The sequence below is a fragment of the Narcine bancroftii genome, chromosome 6 (genome assembly GCF_036971445.1).
Source record: "Narcine bancroftii isolate sNarBan1 chromosome 6, sNarBan1.hap1, whole genome shotgun sequence".
NCBI classification, from domain to species: Eukaryota; Metazoa; Chordata; class Chondrichthyes; order Torpediniformes; family Narcinidae; genus Narcine; species Narcine bancroftii.
The window spans coordinates 92994663-93018727 of NC_091474.1; the positions used below are offsets into that span (position 1 = coordinate 92994663).

The window sequence follows — 24065 nt, forward strand, 5'->3', positions numbered from 1 at the left end:
TACGTATCTGTCTGAGATCACCTGCAAACTGGAGGGACAGTTGACGTAGTAGTTAGCCTTTAGAGCACCAGCGAGCTGGACCGGACTGAGGTTCGAATCCTGCACTGTCTGTCGGGAGTTCTTCCCGCGTCTGCATGGGTTCTCTCCGCGGGCTCTGATTTCATCCAACCATACTGGGGGGGGGGGGGGTGTAGATTAATGGGGTGTAAATTGGGTGGCACGGACTTGTGGGCTGAAATAGCTGTTACCATTCTGCATGTCTAATTTTAAATTTAAAAAAATTGCAAACACCTCATCTTGCATCTGGGCATCTTCCAACCAAATGCCATTGACTTCTCTGGTTTCCATTATCAACCCCCTTTTCCATTCCCCCACCCCCCCACCATGCCTCCTTTTTTGTGATTCTCACTCTCTCTTCCCTTTCATCTTTTCCCCCCAGGCTTTGCATTTGCCAACCAACCCCCACTCCCATCCTCCTCTGCCTCCCAATCAATTCTCATCTTCCCTCTCTCATGGCCCCCTTCTCCATATACCTTTTGTCTGTTGGTCTCATACTCCTCCCCCTCCCGTGTCTTTTATTCAGACGCTGCCTGCTTTCACTCACAACTTGAGGAAGATTTCAAGCCCAAAACATTGATGATATATCTTTCTTTCCCCCATGGACACTGCGAGACCAGCAGTGCTCCTCCGGCAGTAGACAGCCTTTCTCCCAGAGTGGCATTATCAAATACAAGAGGGCTCAGGTGCAAGCTGAAGTGGGGGGGGGGGGGGGGGGGGGGAGGAGGTTTAATGCATATTCACGATGCAAACTTTGGAGACGAGATCGGAAGAGACTTGTTGCCAGAGGAGACGGTGGAAGCAGACACAATAGCAAGAGACATCAAGACAGACACAGAACAAACAGGGATTCGAAGGAATATGGACCACTGCAGGCAAATTCATTCGATCAAGATCATGTTCTCGACAGACAGTTTCTGCTCCTGTGCCATACTGTTTAATGCAACCACACTTTCACACACTTGCAGGTTTCCCAGTCCTGCTTCTGTTATTTTACACTGACATTTCTTTGTTTTGCAAATCCACATCTGAATCTGCTCAGACACTCCCCTGTTTGGTGAACAGCACTGGGCTCCTATCCACCCCCAACTGCACCAAGTAGAATCTCCACATGATGCAAAAAAAAAAGGAGAGCTGCCTTCAACTTGTACCAAATAACATACAAGAGAGCTTTATTGTCACCCCAGAGAGGATGCACTGAATAACAGATCTCCGAATGTTCACAGAACCTTGCCGAAATGTCTGGATTCTTACACTGGACCCAAAGAGATGCAAAATCTCACGAAATAGTGCAAGACTAACAATGTGGACAAGACAAAAGAGATGATCAGAAGGACCAAGGAATGACCACCTTCCAACACACAACTCTGAAGTGGAGAGAACCGAGTTCCATGGAGTTTACTTAACTAGTGACCTATCGTGAACACTCAGCATCTCCTCACTTGTCAGGAAGTTGCAACAGCGACTGCGAGCAAGGTTACTGGCCACCATTCTTCAGGAGCCCTATCGAGAGCATCCTGGCGGCTGCATCACAGTGTGGGTACCGTTGCTGTAGAGAATTGGATTGGATGTCAATCCACAGTACCTTGAGAGTGGCAGAGAGGATCACTGTGGTCTCCGTCCTCCTTCCTCCCCAACCCACCCAATCAACATGATCTACTGGGATCGTTGTTTGAAGACGGTGTACAAAATCAACGAGGACCCCTTCCACCCTCCACACAGCATTTTTCAGCTTCAGTGAAGAGATACAGGAGTATCAGAGCCAGCACCACCAGGCTGAGGAACGGCTTCTTCCCACAGGCAGTGAGAATGGGCAAGGGAACTGCTCACGCTGACCCTCCAAGTCGCTCATGTTTACAAAGCTATTTATTTATTTTTATATATACTTGTCTCTGCGCATGTAATGAATGCCTGCCATGAAGTCAAGTTTATTGTCATCTGATTGCACAAGTACAACCCGACGAAACAGTGTTCTCCGATCCTTGGTGCAAAATATGCAGACACGACCAGACATAACACATGCACACAAATTATACATATGCAGGACAAGTATTTCATCTATAAAAATAATTTTTTAAAGAGTTAATAAAATAAATAAATAATTTTTTTTGCTTTCAATAAATGAGAGTCTCAGATGGTTAGTGTGAGAAGATTAACCACCCAAGACACATAACATACTGTATTTGTGTTATGTCTGGTTGTTTGTGTGTTTTGCACTGAGGACTGGAGAATACGGTTTCGTCCAACCTTTGTACTTGTGCAATCAGTTGACAATGAACTTGAACTCTAAACCGGTTGCTGGAAGAAGAAATTGCCATCTCTTGTAAACATTCCACTTTCTACAGAAACCAATAACCTTGCTGTTTGACGAAGAGCTTTGGTCTGCAGCATTAACATGATTTCTCTTCCTGACCAACTAAGTGTTTCCAACATTGCTTCTGGAACTTTGCCACGTTCGAGATTGTCAGGTATCTCCCGCACGTCGTGAGAATTTTCAGAAACAGCCAAGGCAATCTTGTATGTCTCACAGTTTCGCCAGTGTTTGCACCCACTCCTCTCAGAGGGGATATGTGTAGCATGCTGTACCGTTCCTCTGGGTGAAGAGGTTTACCTACACGCCTTCATTAGTAACCACCATTGCCTCATATTTCGGTTCATTCCAATGTTCAGCTTACTAATTCTTTCGTGATCTTAAAGCCTTCTATCAGATCTTTTACTCTTCAATCTTCCAGATCGACAGGGCCTTCCTTGTACATCCATTTCTTCTAATGCAGAGATCCTAATGGCACCGATACCTTTAATTTTAATGGGTCAGCTCGAAGATCTTGCATTCTTTAGGTTTAAATCTTGAACAGAGAAAAATTCTGGTCTTGTCCAGTATTTGCTAGAAATCAGGAGAATGGTGGTGGGGGGTGGGGCAGGATCTAATTGAAACATTTGAATGGCATAGATGTAGAAAGGTTTCCACAGTGGGAGAGTCTAGGACAAGAGGATTCAAGGCCATCCACTTGGAACAGAGATGCGGAGGAATTTCTTCAGCTGGTGGGTGGTGAATCTGTTGCCTCAGATGATCATGGAGGCCAGGCCCTCGAGTATACTTAAGACAGAAATTAATAGGTTCTTGATTAGCCAGGGGATCAAAGGTTATGGGGAGAAGACCAGACACAGTGGGCTGAGAGGGAAAATAGATCGGCTCATGATTAAGTGGTGGGGCAGACTCGATGGGCTGAATGGCCTGTTTCTGCTGACTATATCTTATGGCTTTATAGTCTGAACAAAAATTTCTTCTGCCAGATAATGACACCTGGGCTCAGCTAATATTCCCCCTTCCCAGTTTCTTCTTGAGGCAGGAGGTGGGCTTAGAAGGACACACTTTGTGGGTGTGGGGGCTGAATTTGAACCATTCTGGACAGTTTTGGTAAACTATCGACAGGAAGGACATCAATAATTTTTAAAAAGGGTGGAGAAGATTGACAAGGATGTTGTCAGGATTTGAGGAACTGTTACAGGGAAAGGTTAAACAGGTCAGGACTTTATTTGCTGGAGCGTCAGGGAACGATGAGAAATCTGACAGAGGTGTACAATTACAAGTGGTATAACACAGGGAAAACGCAAACAGGATTCTTCTCCCGAGGTTGGGTGAGACAAAAACTCGAGGACATGGGTTAAGGATGAAAGATGAAACGTTTAAGGGGCAACCTCTTCACTCAGAGTTGAGCAAGTGTGAAACGAGCTGCAAGTGGAAGTGGTGAAAGTGGGTTCAATTTTAACATTTAATAGAAATTTAGATGGAAGCAGTGTGGAGGGCTGTCAATGGGGACCAGACAGAATAACAATTCAGCATGGACGATATGTGCCAAAGGACCTGCTTCTGAGCTGTGATGGTCCGGTCGCTCTACAGACATGGTATCCAGTTGTTCACAGGTAGTGGCAGCGGTGAAGTGCAGTTTTAATTTTAATGGGCGGTAAAGAGACAGGCCATGGTGTATAAAAGGTTGGGCACATCTGTTGCAGCTGTACGAAAACTGGTTGTAGGCTCCATCTGGATATTGCGCGCAGTTCTGGCTACACTCCAAGGAAGGATGTGGAGAGGGTGCGGTGGAGGTTCAGGACTACGGCAGGATTGAAGAGCACAAGGGATGGACAAACTTGCTTAGTTTTCTCTGGAGCCATAGAGGCCGAAAGGCGACCCGACAGACGAGGAGAGGCATTGCCGTAATGTCACAAGTTTTACACGAGGGGGAAACAGTTCAAAGGAGATGCACGAGGCAAAGTTCAATTGCTTTCAAATATGGAGGCTGGCCGAGATCCGAGCAGATGCAGCCGCAACGTTGAAAAGGAATATCAAGAGGTGCGTGCTTGGGAGGGATTCCAATAGAGGGCTGGGTTCATGTAGTTTGGCACAGACATGCCGGGGAGAAGGACCTGATCCAGTGCTGGACTGTTCGACATTCCACATTTGTGTCAACTGTACCCAGTGGATTAGTCCCAATAGGCACTGTTAGTACAACACGATTACGGCTCCAGTGATCCAGGTTTGAATCCCACGCTGTCTTTAAGGAGTTCGTACATTCTCCCTGTGGGTTTTCTCCCATCCTTCCAAACGTATGATGGGGTGGGGGTTGTAGGTAAATTTGGGTATACAGGCCAGTAGGGCCTGTTACTGTGGTGCTTGTCTAAATTTAAAATTAAATTATTTATCCACAATGAGATATAAACTGAGTACAATGTGGACGGCAAAAGGAATGGCGCTATCATTTAAAAAAAAAGAACATTCCCCCACCATTCCAAAGACAACCCATCAAAACCCCTCAGTGTTGCCCCAAGGAGTCTGCCTCGCACGTCCAGAGAGGGATTTCAGCCCAAGATCTGGCAGGGGCACCAGCCCACCAACTGCGCCACATCATCATGGGAGTGGCGAATGAGACCAGAGATGTAATTAGGGATCACATGATGATTCCACCCGATCTAATTAACCATCGTGAAACATTTAGTACACTCTTGGAAAAAAGGCACTGTGTTTATCTCAACTTGAAACAGGTTATCTATCATTGCAACCAAAGAAAGTGGGGTGGGGTGGGGGGGGGGGAAGGGGTCTGTGTGGAGGCCAGAGGGGGCAGAGACTATTTTCAGAAAGGTGATCATTGCATGAACATTAGAACCATGCATGCCTGGGCTATCAATAAGAGCCCAATTCTGGCTTTGTGTCATCGATTTAAAAATAGACACTGTATCAGTGAGAGATCGCTCATCTGTACTCAGTACCGTCCATCTCTCTGTTATTCTCCCTTATCCACTGAATGACTGGCGCCAGGATTGACCACCAACAGTAGAACTGGATCTATTCTCACTTCACAATCACCACAGGAACATGTCGACAGCTTCTCTGTCAAACTCAGGCAGCCCCCCAGGCCCTCCATCCTGACCCCAGTGGTGTCTTCTGAAAATTACCTGTACACCGACAACAGCCAGCTCCACCTCAACCGCCTGATTTGTTGGGTTCTCACTGAATGAGAAGAGAGGGTCCCGCAACCAAGGCTCGTAGAGGTAGGGCAGGGTGAGTATAGGGCCAGGGAAATGGCATCTTCGTCTCTCCCACAGACTTTGCTGATCGCTAGTTCCCTGCCACCTCCGCGGTCTGTTCAGAGACAGCTTCAAGCACACCCTCATCCACAGTCAGTGCCGCAGATCAGCCTTGCCAACAGTGAACCCTCTTCATGATTCCTTCGAGCCTGGGCAGATCAGCTGGCAGAAGTGTACACAGACATCTTCGATCTTGCCCTGACTCACCCACCCACTCCAAACAGCCCACCGTCATCCCACTGCTGAGGAACAACTACATGATGGATCTAACGACCATCCAAGGCTCTGATACCCATCGTGAGGTTTGTCATGGCACATGTCAACCCTCTGCGATACCCCTACCACCATCACAGATCTATGGCAGATGCCATTTCCCTGGCCCTATACTCACCCTGCACTAGAACCACGATTCATGGACAATCACTCCATCTACAATACTATAGTGCCAAATTAAATCCTCCCCAGACACTGGCCTCACACCTCAGCCCCCTCTGCGATTGGATCCAGGACTTCCTGCCCTCCACACCACAATCAGTGTGGATTGGTGACGGCACTTCAGAACTACTCCCAACATCGGGCCCCATGAGGCTGCAGACTCTGCCCATTCCTATACTCCCTGAGCATGGCTGAGCTCCAATCCAATTCCATGCACAGATGGCACCACCATAGACAACCACTCATCAAAACAGAAGATCGAGAACTAGTGGTTCGTTACCAGGACAATAACAGCTCCCTCAATACCAAAAGGTTAAGAAGGTCATCGTAGATTTCCAGAGGAAGGGTGGACCTCACTCCCTGGTGTGTGGAGGTAGAGATAATGGACAGATTTAAGTTCCCGAGAAGAACATTCTCTGGTCCACCAGTGTCAATGTAATGGCCAAGAAAACACCTGCACCCCTCACCTGATACAGGGGCAGCACGAAGGCATCCTGTCAGGGACAGGAACCCCTCCATCCAAGACCTCAAGAAGCTGCAGAGGGTGTGAACGTAGCTCACGCACAACCCTCCCCCCTGCCGTCAACTCTGTCCACACCTCCCTCTGCCTTGGAAAAGCAGGCGTTTAAAAAAAACTAATCCACACACTCTTCACCTCCCCCCACAGCCACCCTGTCAGGAAGAAGCTTCACAAGACTGGGACCATGCACTGGCAAATTAGAGTTTCGTTTCTGCTGTCAGAATTAACCTAGAATGTAGAAATCTACAGCACAGTAGATTTCTGCCCACAGCGCTGTATCGACCCAATAACCCACTCAAACAAGTAAAGCACGAAAATCTGTAGACACCCTGGTTGAAGTAAAAACTCAATGCTGGAGAAACTCAGCAGGTCAAAAGGTGTCCTTTACATAGCAAAGGAAAAAATACAGAACCGACCTTTTGGGCTTGAGCTCTTCGTCAAGGTATGGAAAAATGTCAACAGGCCACCGAACTAAAGAGACGGGGGGAGATGTCACAAACGCAGGAGGTGATAGGTGGAGAAGGGATAGAGGGGACAGCAGCGATGAAAGAGAGGAGGGATAGCTGGGTTAATAGAGAGGGAAGAGCGCTAACAGGGGGACGTGAAAGCAGGGGGTGGGGGGGAGAGGAGAGCAGATTAGCAGAAAGGGGAAAAGTCAACATTAATGCCATCTGGCTGGAGAGCTCTGAGACGGAAAGTTGGGTGTTCCTCCAATTTGCAGGTGATCTTGGTGGGCTAGTCCATAAGGCCATGGGACAGACATGGGAGTGGGACGAAGAACCAAAACGTTGGCCACTGGGAGGCCCCTGTTACTGCTGCGGATGGAGCGAAGGTGCTCAGCGAAGCGATCTTCCAGTCTGTGCCCAGTCTCTCTGATGTGGAGAGGGCTGCAAAGGGAGCACCAGGATGCAGTAAACCAGGCCTGTGTTGAGGGAGGAGGTGTGCACCCAGGTGTGGCACACAGGGTCAGGTGCCGGGTGGAGGAACAATTGGTGGGGAGGGAATGAGTGCACGAGGGAGTCATGGAGGCAGCGGTCCCTGCAGAAGGGAGAGAAGGAATATATCTGGTAGTGGGATCCTGTTCTAACTCAAATAGCTGCCAAAAATTTCCCTACCACCAAAAACATCCATAGGTTCATAGAAACAGAAAAATAGGAGCAGGAGTAGGCCATTTGGCCCTTCAAGTCTACACCGCCATTCATTATGATCATGGCCGATCAGTACCTGGTTCCAGCCTTCTCCCCATATCCCCTTAGCCACAAGGGCCAAATCTAACCTACTCTTAAATATCGACAAGGAATCGGCCTCAACTACTTCCTGTGGCAAAGAATTCCACAGATCCACCACTCTCAGAAGAAGAAATTTTTCCACATCTCAGTCCTACAAAAACTTCCCCCTTATCCTTAAACTGTGACCCCTGGTTCTGGACTTTCCCAGCATTGGAAACAACCTACCTATGTCTCGTCTGTCTAATCCCTTAAGAATTTTATGTGTTTCTTTCAGATTTTCCCCCGCCCCCCCCCCCACCACAATCTTCTAAATTTCAGAGAATACAAGCCTCGTCTATCCAGCTTTTCTTCATCTGCAAGTCCTTCCATCCCTGGTATCAGTCTAGTGAATCTTCTCTGCACCCCCTCTATGGTGAGGATGGCCTTTCTCAGATAAGGAGGCCAAAACTGCTTCTTAAATGATCCCATTGTACCTGCCTCCACCACTGTTACTGGCAATACATTCCATGCACCCACTAGTCTGTGTGTCTAAAAAACTTAGCTCTTAAAATCTACCCTTACTTACTCCCAAACACCTCATATCTATGCCCATGTTGTGAGCCATTTCAACCCTGGGAAAAAAAGTCTCTGGCCGTCCACATAACCAATGCTTCTTATCATCTTGTCACTGCTCATTCCTCTGTTCTCATAAGAACTTCACTCGTAAAACAACACCGCCTGTTCTCTGAAACAGCTGACCTCAATGTAACTCTGCACTTTGGTTATCTTTGCTGTACTATGTACAGGTCAACCTGCTGGTGAAATTATCTCACCACGGAACATACTTGAGGATGGTAGTGGTCTACTTCCTTTCTACCACTGCACCCCCGCCCAACCCCTCAGTCACATCTTCCTTATTTTGCGATCAACCCAAAGTTCACTCAGCCATCATCCCACTTAGCCGATCTCACCCAGCACTCCACTGGCCAGATCCCACCTCGCCACCCTAGTGCCTCACAATGGCTCCCCTGCTGCCGTTTTGGAGCATCCTTGTCCCTCCCAACTCGGTGACCTTCAGTCTCAGCCCAAGACAGCCGCCCCTCCCGATTTCCCCACACCGATCGACCTCTTCACCAGCCTGGACCCAAACCTTGCAACTGCTGCCACGAACCTTAATCTCTCCAGGATTCCACTTCAACTATTACAAGCCCGTGTTTCATTTAGTGCAAGTATCGCTTAAAGGGCTAGTACAGGCTCCAGCCATTCACAGCTGTGGAGAGATTGGGTGGCCACAGCTAGTACAGGCTGTACCCAAAGTCACTACGTTGTAGAGGAGAAAGAACATTGGGTGCTTTTTCCAGGGACACAGGTGGTGAGAGAGTCATGTATGTGTAACACTGAAGCAACGGAACATTCATGACCAGCGATCATCTCATCGATTGCTGAGCAGGGATGACTGAGCGATAATGGACAACTCAGCTGATTCTCCCTGTCAGGGAAATTACTGAACCTCACTGTGACCCAAGGTCACTTTGATCGACCCGTACCCGAGTTTTGAAAGCATTGTGGAAGTAACGGGTTTCATTCCTCCTGTGCAAGGAAAAAGGGAGTTGTGACAACTGTCCGTACGAAAGGATATTTCTCTGGAAGAAAGTCGAGGAGGATTCGTGAGTCTTTGGAAGTCCAGTCAGTCTCTCTGATTTCCTTCGTGATAAATTTGTGCATCAGTTAAAACCCAACGTTTCAACAATCTCACTGCGACATAACACAAGTCATTGATACTTCCAAGGCTTCAACTGTGGGTTCAATTTTACATTAGAAATGCAGTGTAAGTGCCCAGTGCCAGATCACGGGCAACATCATGTTCAAAAATATGATCGCACAGGACTACATAAATGGAAAAAAAAGTTTCTACAGTAGAAGATCCCTGAGCACTCCGGATTCTCGGACAGTACTTTTAATATTCAAAGTTAAGGAGGAGTAAAGAGATGAATGGGTAAATTTTGATTGTTTATACATCAGCAAATACAGCACGTGTCATCTATTGAAATGAGAAGTTTTAAAGAAAAATGCTGCTGAGCACCTGTGGTGCTTACGCACACAAAAGCTAAACCATTTGAGAGTTTTCAAAAAGTCTGGGTGGTCTGGATTCTTGGACCTTTGCTGTACCATCAAATCAAAAAAAGCATTTACAGAATCTCAAATGATTCCCTGAAAATGTGTTGGAAGTGTAATCACCCACCTATGATAGGAGAAGATATGGAAATATGCCCTCCGTCCTTTGAATAAGTCCCATTCTGGTCACCAAGATGTACACTGGCTTAATCAATAAAGTGTAATGTAGACCAACAGCAGTGACAATGAGCACATGCCGCCCAATTACACCTAATAAATCTACAACCCCGGTACATTCTTTGAAGGGTAGGAGGGAACCAGAGCACCCATGCAGAAAAGGTACAAACTCCTTATAGCTGGTGCCAGATTCGAACCCGGATCGCTGCACTAGGTGCTACGCTAACTGTGGCGCCTTTTGAAAAGGCATTTGGACAGGTAAGGTTCAAGGGGAAAGGACTTAATGGAACAAGCTCGGGCGTGGATGAGATGGGCCACTTCCCTGCTGGAAAGCCGTGGCCCTGAGGGCAGTAAGTGAGGGAAAGGACATTTTGCACACCTTGCGCAACATTAGGGTCAGCAAACGAGGAACAATTGTCAGTTCTCGGGCTGTACTCAGAGTAGGGAAGGAGACGACATAGAGGCATTCCGAATGTTGAAAGGCCTGGACAGGGTAGATATAGCAAGGTGGTTTCCCATGGTGGGGGAAGTCTAGGACAAGAGGGCACAACTTCAGGTTAAATTTAAAACAGATGCAGAAAAAAGTTCTTTAGTCAGAGGGTTGCAAGTCTATGGAACAGTCAGCTGTGGAAGTGAGGTTGTTGGGCGAGTCAAGCGTCACTTAATGTTCACGATACATTCTGTGAAATAGGATATTGTGTGATTTGGACGTTGTGGGAACACTATATTATTGGTTATATATGTACTGTACCATTATATGCCTGGCAATGCAATCGCTTTGTACACAAGGGACGTGAGATACACGTGTTGTGTGCAGAAAGCTGTTGCGTTCACTACGCCCAGTTACATCCACTTCATCCCATTCTGATTGGGATTTCTGAACTTTATTATAAGATAATGGAACCACAGACATATACGTGGTCAAACGTTGCTCGAACAGATGTTATGTGGCACATGACTGTAGTTAAGGCAGAGATTGACAGGTATTTGATTAGTCAGGGCATCAAGGGTTACAGGGAGAAAGCCGGGAGAGTGGGGCTGAGTGGGTGGATGGATCAGCTCATGATTAGAATGTCTTGATGGGCCAATGAGGACGCACCCATGTATCTCCCCAACTACTCACACTGCAATCTAACAAAGATTTGCTTATCAATCAGCTTGACGATGCTAACCAGACTACCTCTTCCACTAAGAGCTCTTCAGTGCCTCGACTTCCAGAGAAGCATCTGATCACATTTCTGCTCCCCTATCTCTTTAACCTTGAATCTTTTAGCCACAAACTCATCGGCTGCTGAGGAAGCAAAACAATCTGCAGGATTTGTGGGGCTGCTGGGGAGAGTCTGCCTTTCATGCCCTCCGTGCTGACCCAATCTCCTTTGGGTTTCCAGTGGCAAACTTGGTTAATGTCCCACTGCCGCCAATAGCCCTGAAATCGCTGTTTATGTACAATACTTTTTTTTAGCCCCAGAAAGGGCAACAGCCATCCCTTGTCATTTTTCTGACAGAACGCAGTCGGGAAAAGGTCAGGCTCAGTCAGACTGCGACGCAAATCAGATGTTCTTACTCAAACGCACCCATGAAGGCAATTATCAACCCTCCCCCCCCTACCTTCTGCATCTTCTGGCTGCAACCTCCATCAGAAGTCATTAAACCATACCCTCAACACTGGCAAAATTCACACCCACTGACGTTCGTTCTGGTGATGTTAACTTAAATTGGAATTTATTGTCATGAACATGTCACAAAATGTTTTGTGTCAGCATTTCAGCTGCCAATATCTCTATAAATTACACTTAAAACAAATAAATATGAGTGCAGGAGAAGGTGAGACCTTATCAGTGGTCCATTGTCCATTCAGAAATCTGATGGCCGGTGGGGGGGTGGGGGGGGAGGGAAGAGAGGAGCCAATTTTGTTCTGTTGGATGATCGCCTTCAGGCTCCTGTACCTCTGTCCTGATGGCAGCAGAATGAAGAGGGCATGGCCTGATTGGTGGGGGGGGTTCCTTGGAGATAGAGACTGCTTTCTTAAGATACTGCCTCTTGCAGGTGTCCTTGATGGGGTGAAGTCGGGTGCCTGGGATGGCATGGGCCGAGTTCACGACCCTTTGTAGTCTTTTCCTGTCCTGTGCACTGGACCCCTCCAAGATGCAACCAGCCAGAATGCTCTCCACGGTTCCCCCTGTAGAAGTTAGCAAGAATCTTTGGTGACAGACGCAATTACCTGAAACTCTTCACGAATTATAGCCACTGGCGAGCCTTCTTCGTGATTGCATCAACATGGAGGCCCCGGGACAGAGCCTCAGGAATTTGAAGCTTAAATTTTAAATTTTGCACGGTTAACAGGTCATTTGACCCACAAGTCTGTGCCACCTAATTTACACCCCTGATATGTTTCAAACAGTGGGATGAAACCTACACGGGCATGGAGAGATCACACAAACTATGGTCCCGATCACTGGTACTGTAAAGACGTTGTGCCAACCACACCACTTCTTAACCCTTTCTACTGCTGACCCCTCAATAAGGCCATGGTTTACATCAACCTCTGATCTCAAATATCACTCAGGAATCAGGGAAGGGCAAGAGATGAACAGAGATAGCGCTGGCTTTCTTTCTTCCAGTCCCATTCCCAACCTCCCCACCCCCGACCCCATCAACTCCAAAACTGCCGCCCAGGAGACATTGTCCACATCCCAAGGTGCTTGATCACTGCCTCTTCTATTCTCTCAACTCACACTCCGTATCTCTCCTCAGCAACACCTTTCATTGCTTCGTCGTCCATGATGCAAACGGAATGATGCTGTTATAAAGTCTTGGGATTCTACAGCAAGGAGACAGACCCTTCGGCCCAACTTGTCATGCTAACTAAGTTGGTCCCATTTGCAAGCTCTTGCCCCATATCCCTCCAAACCATTCTGAGCCCTAGCTATTGGGCAATTGCATTCCTCGTTACCGATCTTCACAAGATCACGAGACAAAGGAAGCAGGCCCATCGAGTCTGTTCTGTAAATTTACACTAAGTTACTCTACACTCGTTCCAATTTCTGGCCTTTTCCCCATATCCCTTGATGCCCTCACTAATGAGATACATCTATTTCTTGTTTAGATACTCCCAGTGATCTGACCTCCACTGCTATATGCGGCAGTGAGTTCCACAGATCCATGACCCTCTGGCTAAAGAAGTTCTTCCTAATCTCAGTTTTATATGGATAACCTCTAATTTTCAGACTATGACCCCTTGCCCTCAATTCACCTACCAAGGGAAACATCTTACCTGCATCCACCCTATCTAAACCTTTCAAAATACGAAAAGCCTCGATGAGATCTCCTCTCATTCTCCGATACTCCAATGAATACAACCCAAGAGCTGCCAAATGCTCCTCGTACGTAAGCCCTTGCATTCCCGGAATCTTCCTAGTAAATCTCCTCAGCACCCTCTCCAACAACATCACATCCTTTCTAAGATAGGAGGCCCAAAACTGCACACAGTGAGGTCTCACCAGTGCCCCGTAGAGCCTCATCAACACCTCTTTACTCTTGTACACTATTCCTCTTGAAATAAATGCCAACATAGCATTCGCTTTCCTCACTACCAATTTCACCTGGTCATTAACTTTTAGGTTTCCCTGCACGAGGACATCCAGGTCCCTTTGCACCTCCAAAGTCTGAATTTTCACCCCATCCAAATAGTATTCTGCCTGTTTGTTTCCACTGCCAACTGTACATTTCTCGATGTTAAAATCGCATTGCGCGAGCTGCATTCTCAACAGGGAATAAAGGTGACCTTGTAACCTCCCTGTCACCTATCCCCACAAATCAACTCCTAATGACTCACAGTCACATAGCAGGCACTCCAGAACATATTTATAGACGAATTTTCTCAGCGAGAAAATGAAGAGGCCGCAGTCATTCATTCCACAAACTGTGACGGCCCCCTACAGGGATTAGGGATCCCATCTGTCCCGTCAATGGAACATGGTATGACATCAGCCAGCTACAAATTCCCCTTTTGTTCTTGACAGTGACCTAGATCAGACAGCTGACGGGGTGGATCACTCGATTGGCACAGAGCATTAGGCTGGGGTGCATGTCAGTGATTTATTGTTAAAAGAACATAGAGTCAACTAAGCAATTACAATCCAAGCCCCAGGTCTTGCACAATGGAATACTGCTTTTGGCCACAAGACTTAACAGCAGAATTAGGCCATTTGGCCCATCAAGTCTGCTCCCCCATTCAAATCATGGTCGATGTATTTTTCCTTTCAACCCCTGCCTTCGTCCCTTAACCTTTGACACCCTTATTTATTTTTTAAGCTTCTCCATCGCGCACACTGTGTCAATGCACAGCTTCGGAACCCCAAGGATTCTGCACCCCCTCCCCCCAAGTCCTGAAGCAACTGAAACAGCCTGGGGGAGGCAGATCCCTTAACTTGAGGCTTGGTTGGAGAGGCATTGGAGTCAGGGGCAGGATTCCGATCACCTTAAAATCCTCCTGCCAAACTTGGGGAAAGAAATGTGGCAGACAAGAGGTCATAGCAGTTAACAGGAAATTGGAGGAACTGAATATTGGATTGAGAGAGGTCATTGATTAAGGGGGCTGAACTATAGAAAGGTTTAAAGGTCAACATTTTAACAGTAGGCTATTTAGAGGCAACGTTGCCAGGTAGGGAGTAACCATAGAACATTACAGCACAATACAGGCCCTTCAGCCCTTAAGGTTGTGCTGATCCATACAGGATGTGAAGGAACAGTCTTCAAGAACTCAGGGTGTGTGGAAAGTGGGACATCAGCCAAAATGTGACCAATTTGTCAACTGGGCTCGTCGAGGTTAGTGCAACATTATTACAGCGCCAGCGGCCCCAGGTTCGAATCAGGAGCCTGTGCGATCTCCCTCTCCCTCCAGGTCCTCCACTTCCCTCCCACCCTTCCAGAATGCAAGGTGGTGAATTGAGGTATTTGGACAGCACGGGCTTGTGGGACAGAAGGACCTGTTATCATACTGTATGTGTGCATAAATTCAGGAAGGAGGAACAGAAGCATCCAAATCAGGATGGCCAGGCTGGGAAATAGTTTCTCCTTGCAGATTGTGAGATTGATGGACAGAATCCCATATCCAAGTAAATTATTGCAAAACATTTATATATATTTAGTTTATATTATATTGCCATATATACATGTGATCGCCAGAGGAAGTGGGATAGACAGGGACAATTACATTAAAAAACCATTTGGACAGGCACATGGAGGTTTCAGAGACAATCTACTGATGCTGAGGTGGCATGGTTAGCGCGATGCTATTAACAGCTCCAGCTTTGCAGGTTCGAATCTAGCCTTGCCTGTACGCTCTCTCTGTGTCTGTGTTGGATTTCTCTGGGTGCTCCAGTTTCTGCACACCTTCTGGGGTTGTAGGTCAATTGGGCGGCACAAGTTTCAATGGCCGGAATCGGTTTCTACTGTGATGTATATAAAATTTAAATTAAGAAAAAATTTAAATTTTTGTGCAGTGCACAAGACCTCCCAAGTCCCTCCACCCCTTGTATACGGCGCCAGACAGGTACACGGATAGGAAACGTTTAGAGGGATGTGGGGCCAACGCTGACAAAAGGGTGGACAAACTGGTCAGCAAGAAGCAATCGAACCTGTTTCTGTGCTGTAAAGCCAAGTAAGTCACCCGAGTAATGTATCAGAGTAATCCAAAATAAGGCCAAATGGCGTAGATCGCAACTTCAAAAAAGATACTCTGTTTCAAAAAGTATCCCTTAGTTTTAAACATGTTTTGAGCAACTTTGGTTGAAATGCCATTAATTGGCCTTCAGCCATTGAGGAATAGTGTCTCGCTGGCTTGCTTGGACCATGTATCAGAAGTGAATCAAGTTCTAGACCAGCAAGCACCCCCATGCTGATACCGTTGGTTATGGAATAACCCACGAGTTCACCAGGAAGGAATATCAGCACCAGAACGAAATAACACAGGGACAATTACAACACAGCTCTGATTTACAAGGTAATAAATGATATCATGTTGGAGCAGCCTTCCGGACATCAAATACTTCTCAGGAAACAGTGCTAATAAAAATTTGCAGATGTTTTACGGTAATAAACAGAATTACTGCAAGCAATGATAAAGTCGGAATAATTAGCTTAAAGGCTCAAAGCAAATTAAACACCTTTGATTATTATTGATCAACTGCAAAGTAGAATTTTGGGAAAGCAGGAGGTGACAATCTGGTTTAGAGTAGATTTCATAGGATTTGGTCCTCAATAGTTCTGGGTAGTTTGCTGTTTACACACCCTTGGTTAACGTGGTTGTTCGGTGTCCAGGATGGGTGCTTGAGAAACACCGGTTGAGTTCTGAACTCTATTGACACAAAAGTTTATGACCTGTTCAGACCTACAGAATCTCAGCATGAATCAAAAGAAGTAGACCATTCTGCCCTCATCTAACAATTAATTTCTTCTCATTTCACCCCTGAATGGGACACCCTTTATTTTGAGACTCATCTGAAGATTACGTGGCCACAGACAACCCTGGGTTCACAACGTCAAGCTAATTTAAGAACGTTGACCTTATCAATCAGATCACCTCTCGTTCTTCTACACCCAAGAATACAGATGGATTCGCTTTAATTTAGGGATTACGCTGTTAGTGTAGTGGCTAGCTGTTAAGAGTGCCAGCGACCAGAGCTTGAATCCGACGCCGTCTGTTAGGAGTTTGTACGTTCTCCGTGTGTCTGCGTGGGTTTGCCAGAGTGCTCTGGTTTCCTCTCACCATTCAAAATGTTTGGGGTTGGTTGATTAATTGGATGCCATTGCCTTCATGGGCCAGAAGGGTCTTATACAGTGCAGTGTTTAAAAATATCTCCTCTCAGGATCCACCCACCAACTCACAAATCAATTGGGTGCACTTTCATCACACTCTCAATCACAAGTGGGGTGAACAATACTGCAGATTCCATATCACCCAATAGGCCTCCACTCTTGTAAAGGCCTAGGAGTAAAGGCCTTCTCACTTGCTTCATCTGCTTCTGAACCTCCAATAGTTTATGAATGAGGACACCTGAGCATGCATTCTTTTCCATCTCTCACCATGCAAGAAATGTTCCTCCCTTCTATTTGTTCTATCGTGGATGACCTCACATTTTCCCCACATCACCCATTTACTTAGCCTGTCTGGATGTCCCTAAAGCCTCTACAAATTCTTCTCATAGCCCACGTTGTGTCATTGGCAAACAGACATACTCCAGCTAATCCACTGCCATCAAATGGGTGTTACAGGATACAAACTGCCACCCTCAGTCGATGCCCCTCACATTCCACTTCACTTTCCCTGCCCTCAGTTAATCTCTGGAGCTTCCCCAATCTTCAAGCTCGCTTTTTTTTTGAAGCATTGATTCTTTTCTCCTGATCTCATACCATTTTGAAACAACCAAAGGAGCCATCCGAGACTCCAATATTCGTGAAGCAATATTTATCTGTCTAGCTGAAAGAGTTATTCCAGTATATGTATTGTTTGCCTGCACGTGCGTTAGGTGTGATCGTGTGTCTGCGTGTTTCGCACTAAGGACCAGATAATGCTGTTCCATCAGGTTGTACTTGGACAATCAGTTGACAATAAACTTAATTCCTCTTGATAACCACAGCTCAACCATTTTTCCTTAATGTTTTGCCTTAAAGGGATACATTACTTCTAAACTATGAATTAATTCTATGAAAATTATGCTGCTTTAATTTTACACTTCTGAACTCCCCTGGCTCTGTGTGGATTCATCAATTGCATTATTTCAATCTTTCGTTTAAAAAAAAAAAATTTTCTTGTGATCTCCATTCCCGAGGAAACCTCGTGGTAAAAGAATCTTGTGAAGCCCGGTACATAAAGCACTTGGCCCCACTTTCTCCTCTTCTACTTTAAAAAAAACCGTAATTTGTAGCAACATTTTGCACTGTGACCGCTGCCATAAAACAGCACGTTTTCATGCCATTAAATTCTGAAATTAGCTTGCCACCACAGCAAGCCTACCCCTGAGCTGAAAGCCCTGCAAAGGTAGTGGACGCAGCCCAGGACATCATCCTCTCCACCATCGAGCGCACCTAAGGGGAACCCTGCCGTCAGAGAGCAGCAGCAGCCATTCAGGATCCAGCACATGCTCTACTCTTGCTGCTGCCATCAGGAAGGAGGTACAGGCGTCACAAGACTCACACCACCAGGTGCAGGAACAGCTGCTACCTCCAGGCTCCTCAACAACAAACTCAATCAGGGACTCGTTTAAGGACTCTTAATTTGCACATTATTTATTACTGAATATTTATTTTCTGTATTGCACAATTTGCACTTCATTCTTGTTTACATTTCTTTCTTTTGTACACATTTTTTTTGCACTACTGATAAGTAGAAATTCTGCCTGGCCCACAGGAAAAAGAACCTCAGGGTTGTATGCGATGTCATGTCTGTAGTCTGACTATGGAAACCAATGGAATGTCACCGAAGACTCTTGAAAACTTGGAGAGCATTCTGGCTGGTTGCATCACCATCCAGCCAATGCGCAGGACAGGAGAAAAAAAACACCAGAGGCTCGTCAACTCGGCCCGCGACATCACGGACACCAGGCTTCACTCCGTCCAGGCCATCGACAAGAGGCAGTGTCTTAAAAGCCTCTATCCTCACCATCCGGGCTGTGCCCTCCTCACTCAAAATGGTACAGGAGCCTGAAGACGAGCACTCAGCGGCACAAGGACAGCTCCTTCCCCGCTGCCATCAGATTCCTGAGTGAACAATGAACCACAGACCCTTGGACTTTTCATGCGCCATTTGCATCGATTTTCTAAGGTGGTTCATGTAAATGTTTGCACTGTAATGCTACTTCAAAATTTGGTGATTTGTTCATGACAAATTCTGATTCTGAACTGGAATTTAAAAGTAGGAATGTTTCGATAACTACAATGGTGGGAATTTTGGACATATTTAGTGACCATGTGTGCTGCAAGGAAATGTTGAGAAGGTTGACTCAGTGGTTTGCTGGGTTGAAAGGACGACAACGTGAAGGCTGAGCAGATTGGACAGTCCATGGGAAGTAAAGAAATCATCCTGAAGTGGAAAGAGAGAGCTTCAAGTCCTCAGGAATAGATATCTCCGATGATCCGACTTGGACCGATCACAGTAATGGAACAGTCTAAACAGCCCTTTCTTGATTAGAAGCATACTTGCTGGATGCATCACAGGGACTGCTCTGCTCAAGATCAGAAGGCAACAAAGGAAGCTTAGAGCATCACACAAAGTTCCCTCCTCTCCATGGATCCCACCTGCAATTTCCCTGCCCCATCCCCCCACCCCCCCTGCCTAGGAAAGGCACCCAAACACACTGGAAGTCCCATCACACCTCAGACACACTTCCTCCTCCCGTCAAGGAGGAGGATCAAGAATCTGAAATAAGGCTCAAAGACAGCACACTTCATAACCACAAAAATAAACATTTTGAGCCCTTCAAAATGAATTTTATCTTGGAAACACAGGACACTGTTCGACCTGCTGAGTTTCTCCAGCATTGTGTTTTTACGTCAGTCACAGTGTCTGTAGGTTTTCGTGCTTTACTTCAATGACACTTCTCTTCCCTGCAGCCATTCATGCTCCTAACTAAATCCAACAGGGTTCTCATGCTGCCCTTGCTATGAAATGATGGATCTGTTCCCAACTGTAACTCTATACTCCAAAATTGTTCTTGTTCTTCCACTGTGTACAACTCCCCGAATGTTAATCTATTAAATTGCTCCCTGCATGAGATAAATAAAGAGGAAAACCTTTTTGAAACATGCAAGCTTCTGAGTTTGAAGTTGGGTTCAGATGGGGTGGGTTCTGAGAGGATATTTCCTCTTGTGCGGGGATCCAGTATCAGGAAGCAGTTTTAAATGGGAGGTGGCCCATTTCAGATGGAGTGAACAAATTCCTCTTGTGAATTGCTTCATGCAAGCCACAGAGACTGTTTAAAGTGGAGATCGACACACCTTTGGACTAAAGGGATGAGATGTCTGGGGAGAGAGCAGGAAGATGAGCTTGAAGCAGGCCTAATGGGCTGAATGGCCTTCTCCTCCCATCTCATGTTCTTCAAGACTCTCGAATTACTAAATCATCAATTAACCTTTTCTTATGACACGATCCAATGAGAAATGCCAATCTCCTTGATTAGAAATGGTTTGCACGCAGTCTAACTGTACTGTTTTAACAACTCTTTTCAAGTGCAGTCTGAACATGTGTGGCCAGCTTACAATCCATACTTTGGGCAGTATCTGGGCTTCAGGTTCAGAAGAATCAATCATGAAATCAAAGAACAGGAGAGCAGTTCATGACTCCTGGCAAAGGACAGGTTTACCACTCACTGGGGTGAGGAATGCCAGAGTGAAGAGGTCATTGCCGATACATATCTAAGAAACCTTCTGTCCAGACACACCAACTGCTACAGTCTGGTGTTTGGTGAGCTAGACTCAAAAATTACTTGGCCTAAAATGTCATCTCCAACTGGGACGAATTCTACCTCGCTCCTCGATCCGCTGAAGTATCTCCACCCACTGGGACAGTTCGACATCCAACAGCCCCATCATCCAATGAGATAATACTGGCCAGATGGAACTTGGGGTATCATGTGCAATTCTGGTTGTCACGTCACAGGAAGGATACAATGGGAACAAAGGAGATTCAACAGGCTGTTGCTTGGACTGGATGACTTTAATTATGAAGAGAGATTGGATAGGCTGGGCTATTTCAGTGAGGGTAAAAAAAACCAATTAACTAATAAATCACAAAAAAATTCCAATTTTCAATCCGAAAGGACGAGCCGCATAAAACGTTACGAGTCCAGAGGATCCCAAAACCCAGCACCTATAGATATGCACCACAACAAAGGGTTACTTAAACAACAGTTGCTTTTAATCATCTTTGAACATGAAAATCGAATCAAATTTTAACTTATCTCTATTGACTCACTTAACCCCCTTCTAATTCTAAGCGCACGAGTGTGTAATGTGTGTGTAAGTTCAGCAACGTTCTTGGGTTCACAGTCCAATCTCACTCTTGTACTGTGCACAGAAGTTAACATTAATAAAGTCCACCAGGCTTTGGTGCTTAACAGGTAAATGGTTACCACTTGTTGGTTTTAAGAGAGAGAGTTTTTCCTGTTTCAGGTCATCATAGAGTTCCTTTCTGTTTCTCCTATTCCAAGGAAAACACCAGACATCCAGTCCTCTCCTTTGTTTCAAAGCTTGCCAGCTTGTCCCTCTGGAACCGATGTCCTTCTCTTTCTCTCTCTCACTCCCTTCTCTCTGAGAGCAAAGCCTCTTTTTTTCTGCTCTCTGCCTGCCAAGATCACATGACCTTCCAGACAGTAAATCCTCTTTTCCAGACAAAGCTGCTACTGCCTGTTGTTACATTTGTGGCCTTTTGCAAATAACAGTCCATCCTGAGTCTGAGCACTTGCAAAAGCTCCTGCAAAAGTTTTGTGTTTTAAAATGTTTGTGTGTGACCTGCTCTAACAAACCTTTCCCAATTTATCTCCCAAACACCTCTATGTACTCTGTCACAATAGAAGTTCAGAAGATCATAAAGAAAATACTCAGAACATTTCCCCCATGGCAGGGATATAAAAACAAGAGGACATTGGTTTCAAGTTGGGAAGGAGGTTGGAGCAAAAGTTTTTTTTAAGAAAACATACTGAGCGGTTGATATCTAGAACTGACAGCCAAAGGTGGCAGTGAAATGAGATACAGTCATTAGAGGACATTTTGACAGGCAGTTCAAAAATCAAGGCATGGACAGATATGGTCCTCATGCAGGGCTATTGCAGATGGGCAAAAGATCTGGCAGGGACAGGGCCCGTTTCAGTGCCGTCTGACTGCACGGAGCCCTGGGATAGGTGATGAGAGAGGCCAATGTTGGCATCTCTCTCTCTCTCTTTCCAGATTGCTCCTCCTTCAGAAGGAACTACCAACAAGAATCAAACCAGATATTCGTCGGAGGTAGAAAATTCACAACCCAGCTCCGAGGCAGATCCAAAGTGCCCAGATCAAGCGGTGGGAACATCAATGTGTCACAGTGCCAAGGTAAAAGTGACTTTTCCAACCCAAGCAGGTGTAAGGCATTGCCAACTCGCGAGTTAAAACGATTGCAACCTCAACTTACTCTGGAAATGGTCAGAGGCATGTTGAAATCCTTCCCTCCCTGTAACCTGAAGCCCCAAGGAGCGGGGCCGGTGAGAGACACGTTGTACGCCGACATCCTTCAATGTCCCACCAGCCACTTGAAGCCGCGACTGGGAAAGGTCTTTCGGGAGGGAAGGAAGAGAAAGGAGCCGTGAATACAATGTGTTACACCCCCCCCCACCACCCCAATCCCCTTCCCCCTAACCCCCCACCATCCCCTTCCCCCTAAACCCCCCACCACCCCTTCCCCCAAATCCCTCCCCCCAAACCCCACCACCCACCGCCTTTCCTCCTCCCCAAACCCCCCACCACCCCCTTCCTCCTCCCCAAACCCCCCACCACCCCCTTCCTTCACCCCAAACCCCCCCCCCCAAACCACAGAAAGAGTCACAGAATGACCGAGTGAAGAGGGGCCGGAGTGCTATCCCAGAATAGAAGCACGGTGTCAGGCTGCAGGAGCCCACGGGAGAATGCGCCATACATGGACGGTAACTCAATACCCAATATGCCAGGATTCCATGACTCACAGCCCCAATATAGGACGGATTTTTCTCGGCTCCCCAAATCTACTCGGAAAGCTTTTGCATTTAACCCCCCCCCCCCCCCACCACCAACTCAACCCCAATGAATACCAAAAAGGCTGCAGACCTGATGACCGGGGGTTGCAAACAAGGCATCGCACGGAGTGAGTCTCACGGGAATGCAATGCCAAATGGTCACGGATTTGATCTCCCCTCCCTCCGAGGGAGCCCTTTTAAATGGGAGGGACCCCCCCGGAGGGACCCCCCCCCCTTCGAACCCCCAACAAGGGACTGGAAAATGCATCCCTGTTCACTCGAACCGGCTGCTCGGCCACGTCCAAAGGATCCATTAAAAAAAATCAAATCCAGGCGACCCAAATCCAAATTCTGCAAGTGGGGGGGGGGGTCACAGTTTCCGGGTGGTGGTGACAGTGCGATAAAAGTTGGGAATAAGTTAGCGATGTCCTGAAAGTTCCCCAATTTGTGACAGCGGGCTCTAAGGGAAGTCGACTCTGGTCGCAAGGGCAGGTGTCTGTCGGCGGTGGTGGGGGGTGGGGGGTGGGGGGTGGGGGGAGGTGCCTTTGCAATTTGCAAAGCCCCCCTTTCCTGAGGTTTAAAGGTTCAGCTATTACATTAGAAGCCGCCCCCAACCCATCTCCAGTACAGATCCAACGCGGTGCGATTGCTTTCTTTAAAACGCTGCATGCAAAAGAAAAATTGCTGTACGCAAGAGGACAAATGTTTCTTTTTTAAAAAAAAAAGCAAAGAGGGTTGTTCTCATACCACGTCCCTGCTGCTCGCCTTCGTCTCCCGAAGCGATGCTGCGGAGTATCAGTAAGCGCATTTATCAGCTCGGATCCCCGGGCGTGACGTCAGCTGATGAGCGCTGACAGCTGGGGACTGGGACATTTAAACAGGCCAGGCTTGCTCAGGTGCTCCAGCTAGCCCTGCCTTCCCGGGAAGTTGCTCCTGCCAAATAGCCAGGGTGTTGGGACATCAAATCCAACCACCCCCCCCCCCCCCCCAGCCTCTTGCACAAGGAAGCCCAGTACATCACAGGCAAAGACCCTCCCCACTATGGAGAGCATCTGTAGGGAGTAGCGGAGATCATCAAGGATCCACATCACCCAGCACTCCCTCTGTTCTCGGAGCTGCCATTAGGAAAGAGGTGCAGGTGCCATAAGACTCGCTCCACCAGGTTCAGGAACAGCTGCCACCCCTCCACGGTCAGACTCCTCAATGACAAACTACATCAGGGACTCATTT

General features: G+C 46.8%; 1 protein-coding gene across 6 annotated transcripts in view; it reads right to left on the bottom strand.

Moving 5' to 3' along the window:
• The window catches only part of LOC138736363 (LIM domain-binding protein 3-like), a 163925-nt gene extending 140265 nt beyond the window's left edge, over positions 1–23660 (bottom strand). For all 6 annotated transcript variants that reach the window (XM_069885746.1, XM_069885744.1, XM_069885745.1 and 3 more), the window contains exons 1-2: positions 23583–23660; positions 22259–22399 (exon numbers count right to left, since the gene is read on the bottom strand). In XM_069885746.1, the coding sequence (XP_069741847.1) occupies positions 22259–22354 (96 nt within the window). In that variant the 5' untranslated portion in view covers positions 22355–22399; positions 23583–23660. The remainder of the gene's footprint in view (positions 1–22258; positions 22400–23582) is intronic.
• Positions 23661–24065: the final 405 nt, after the last annotated feature.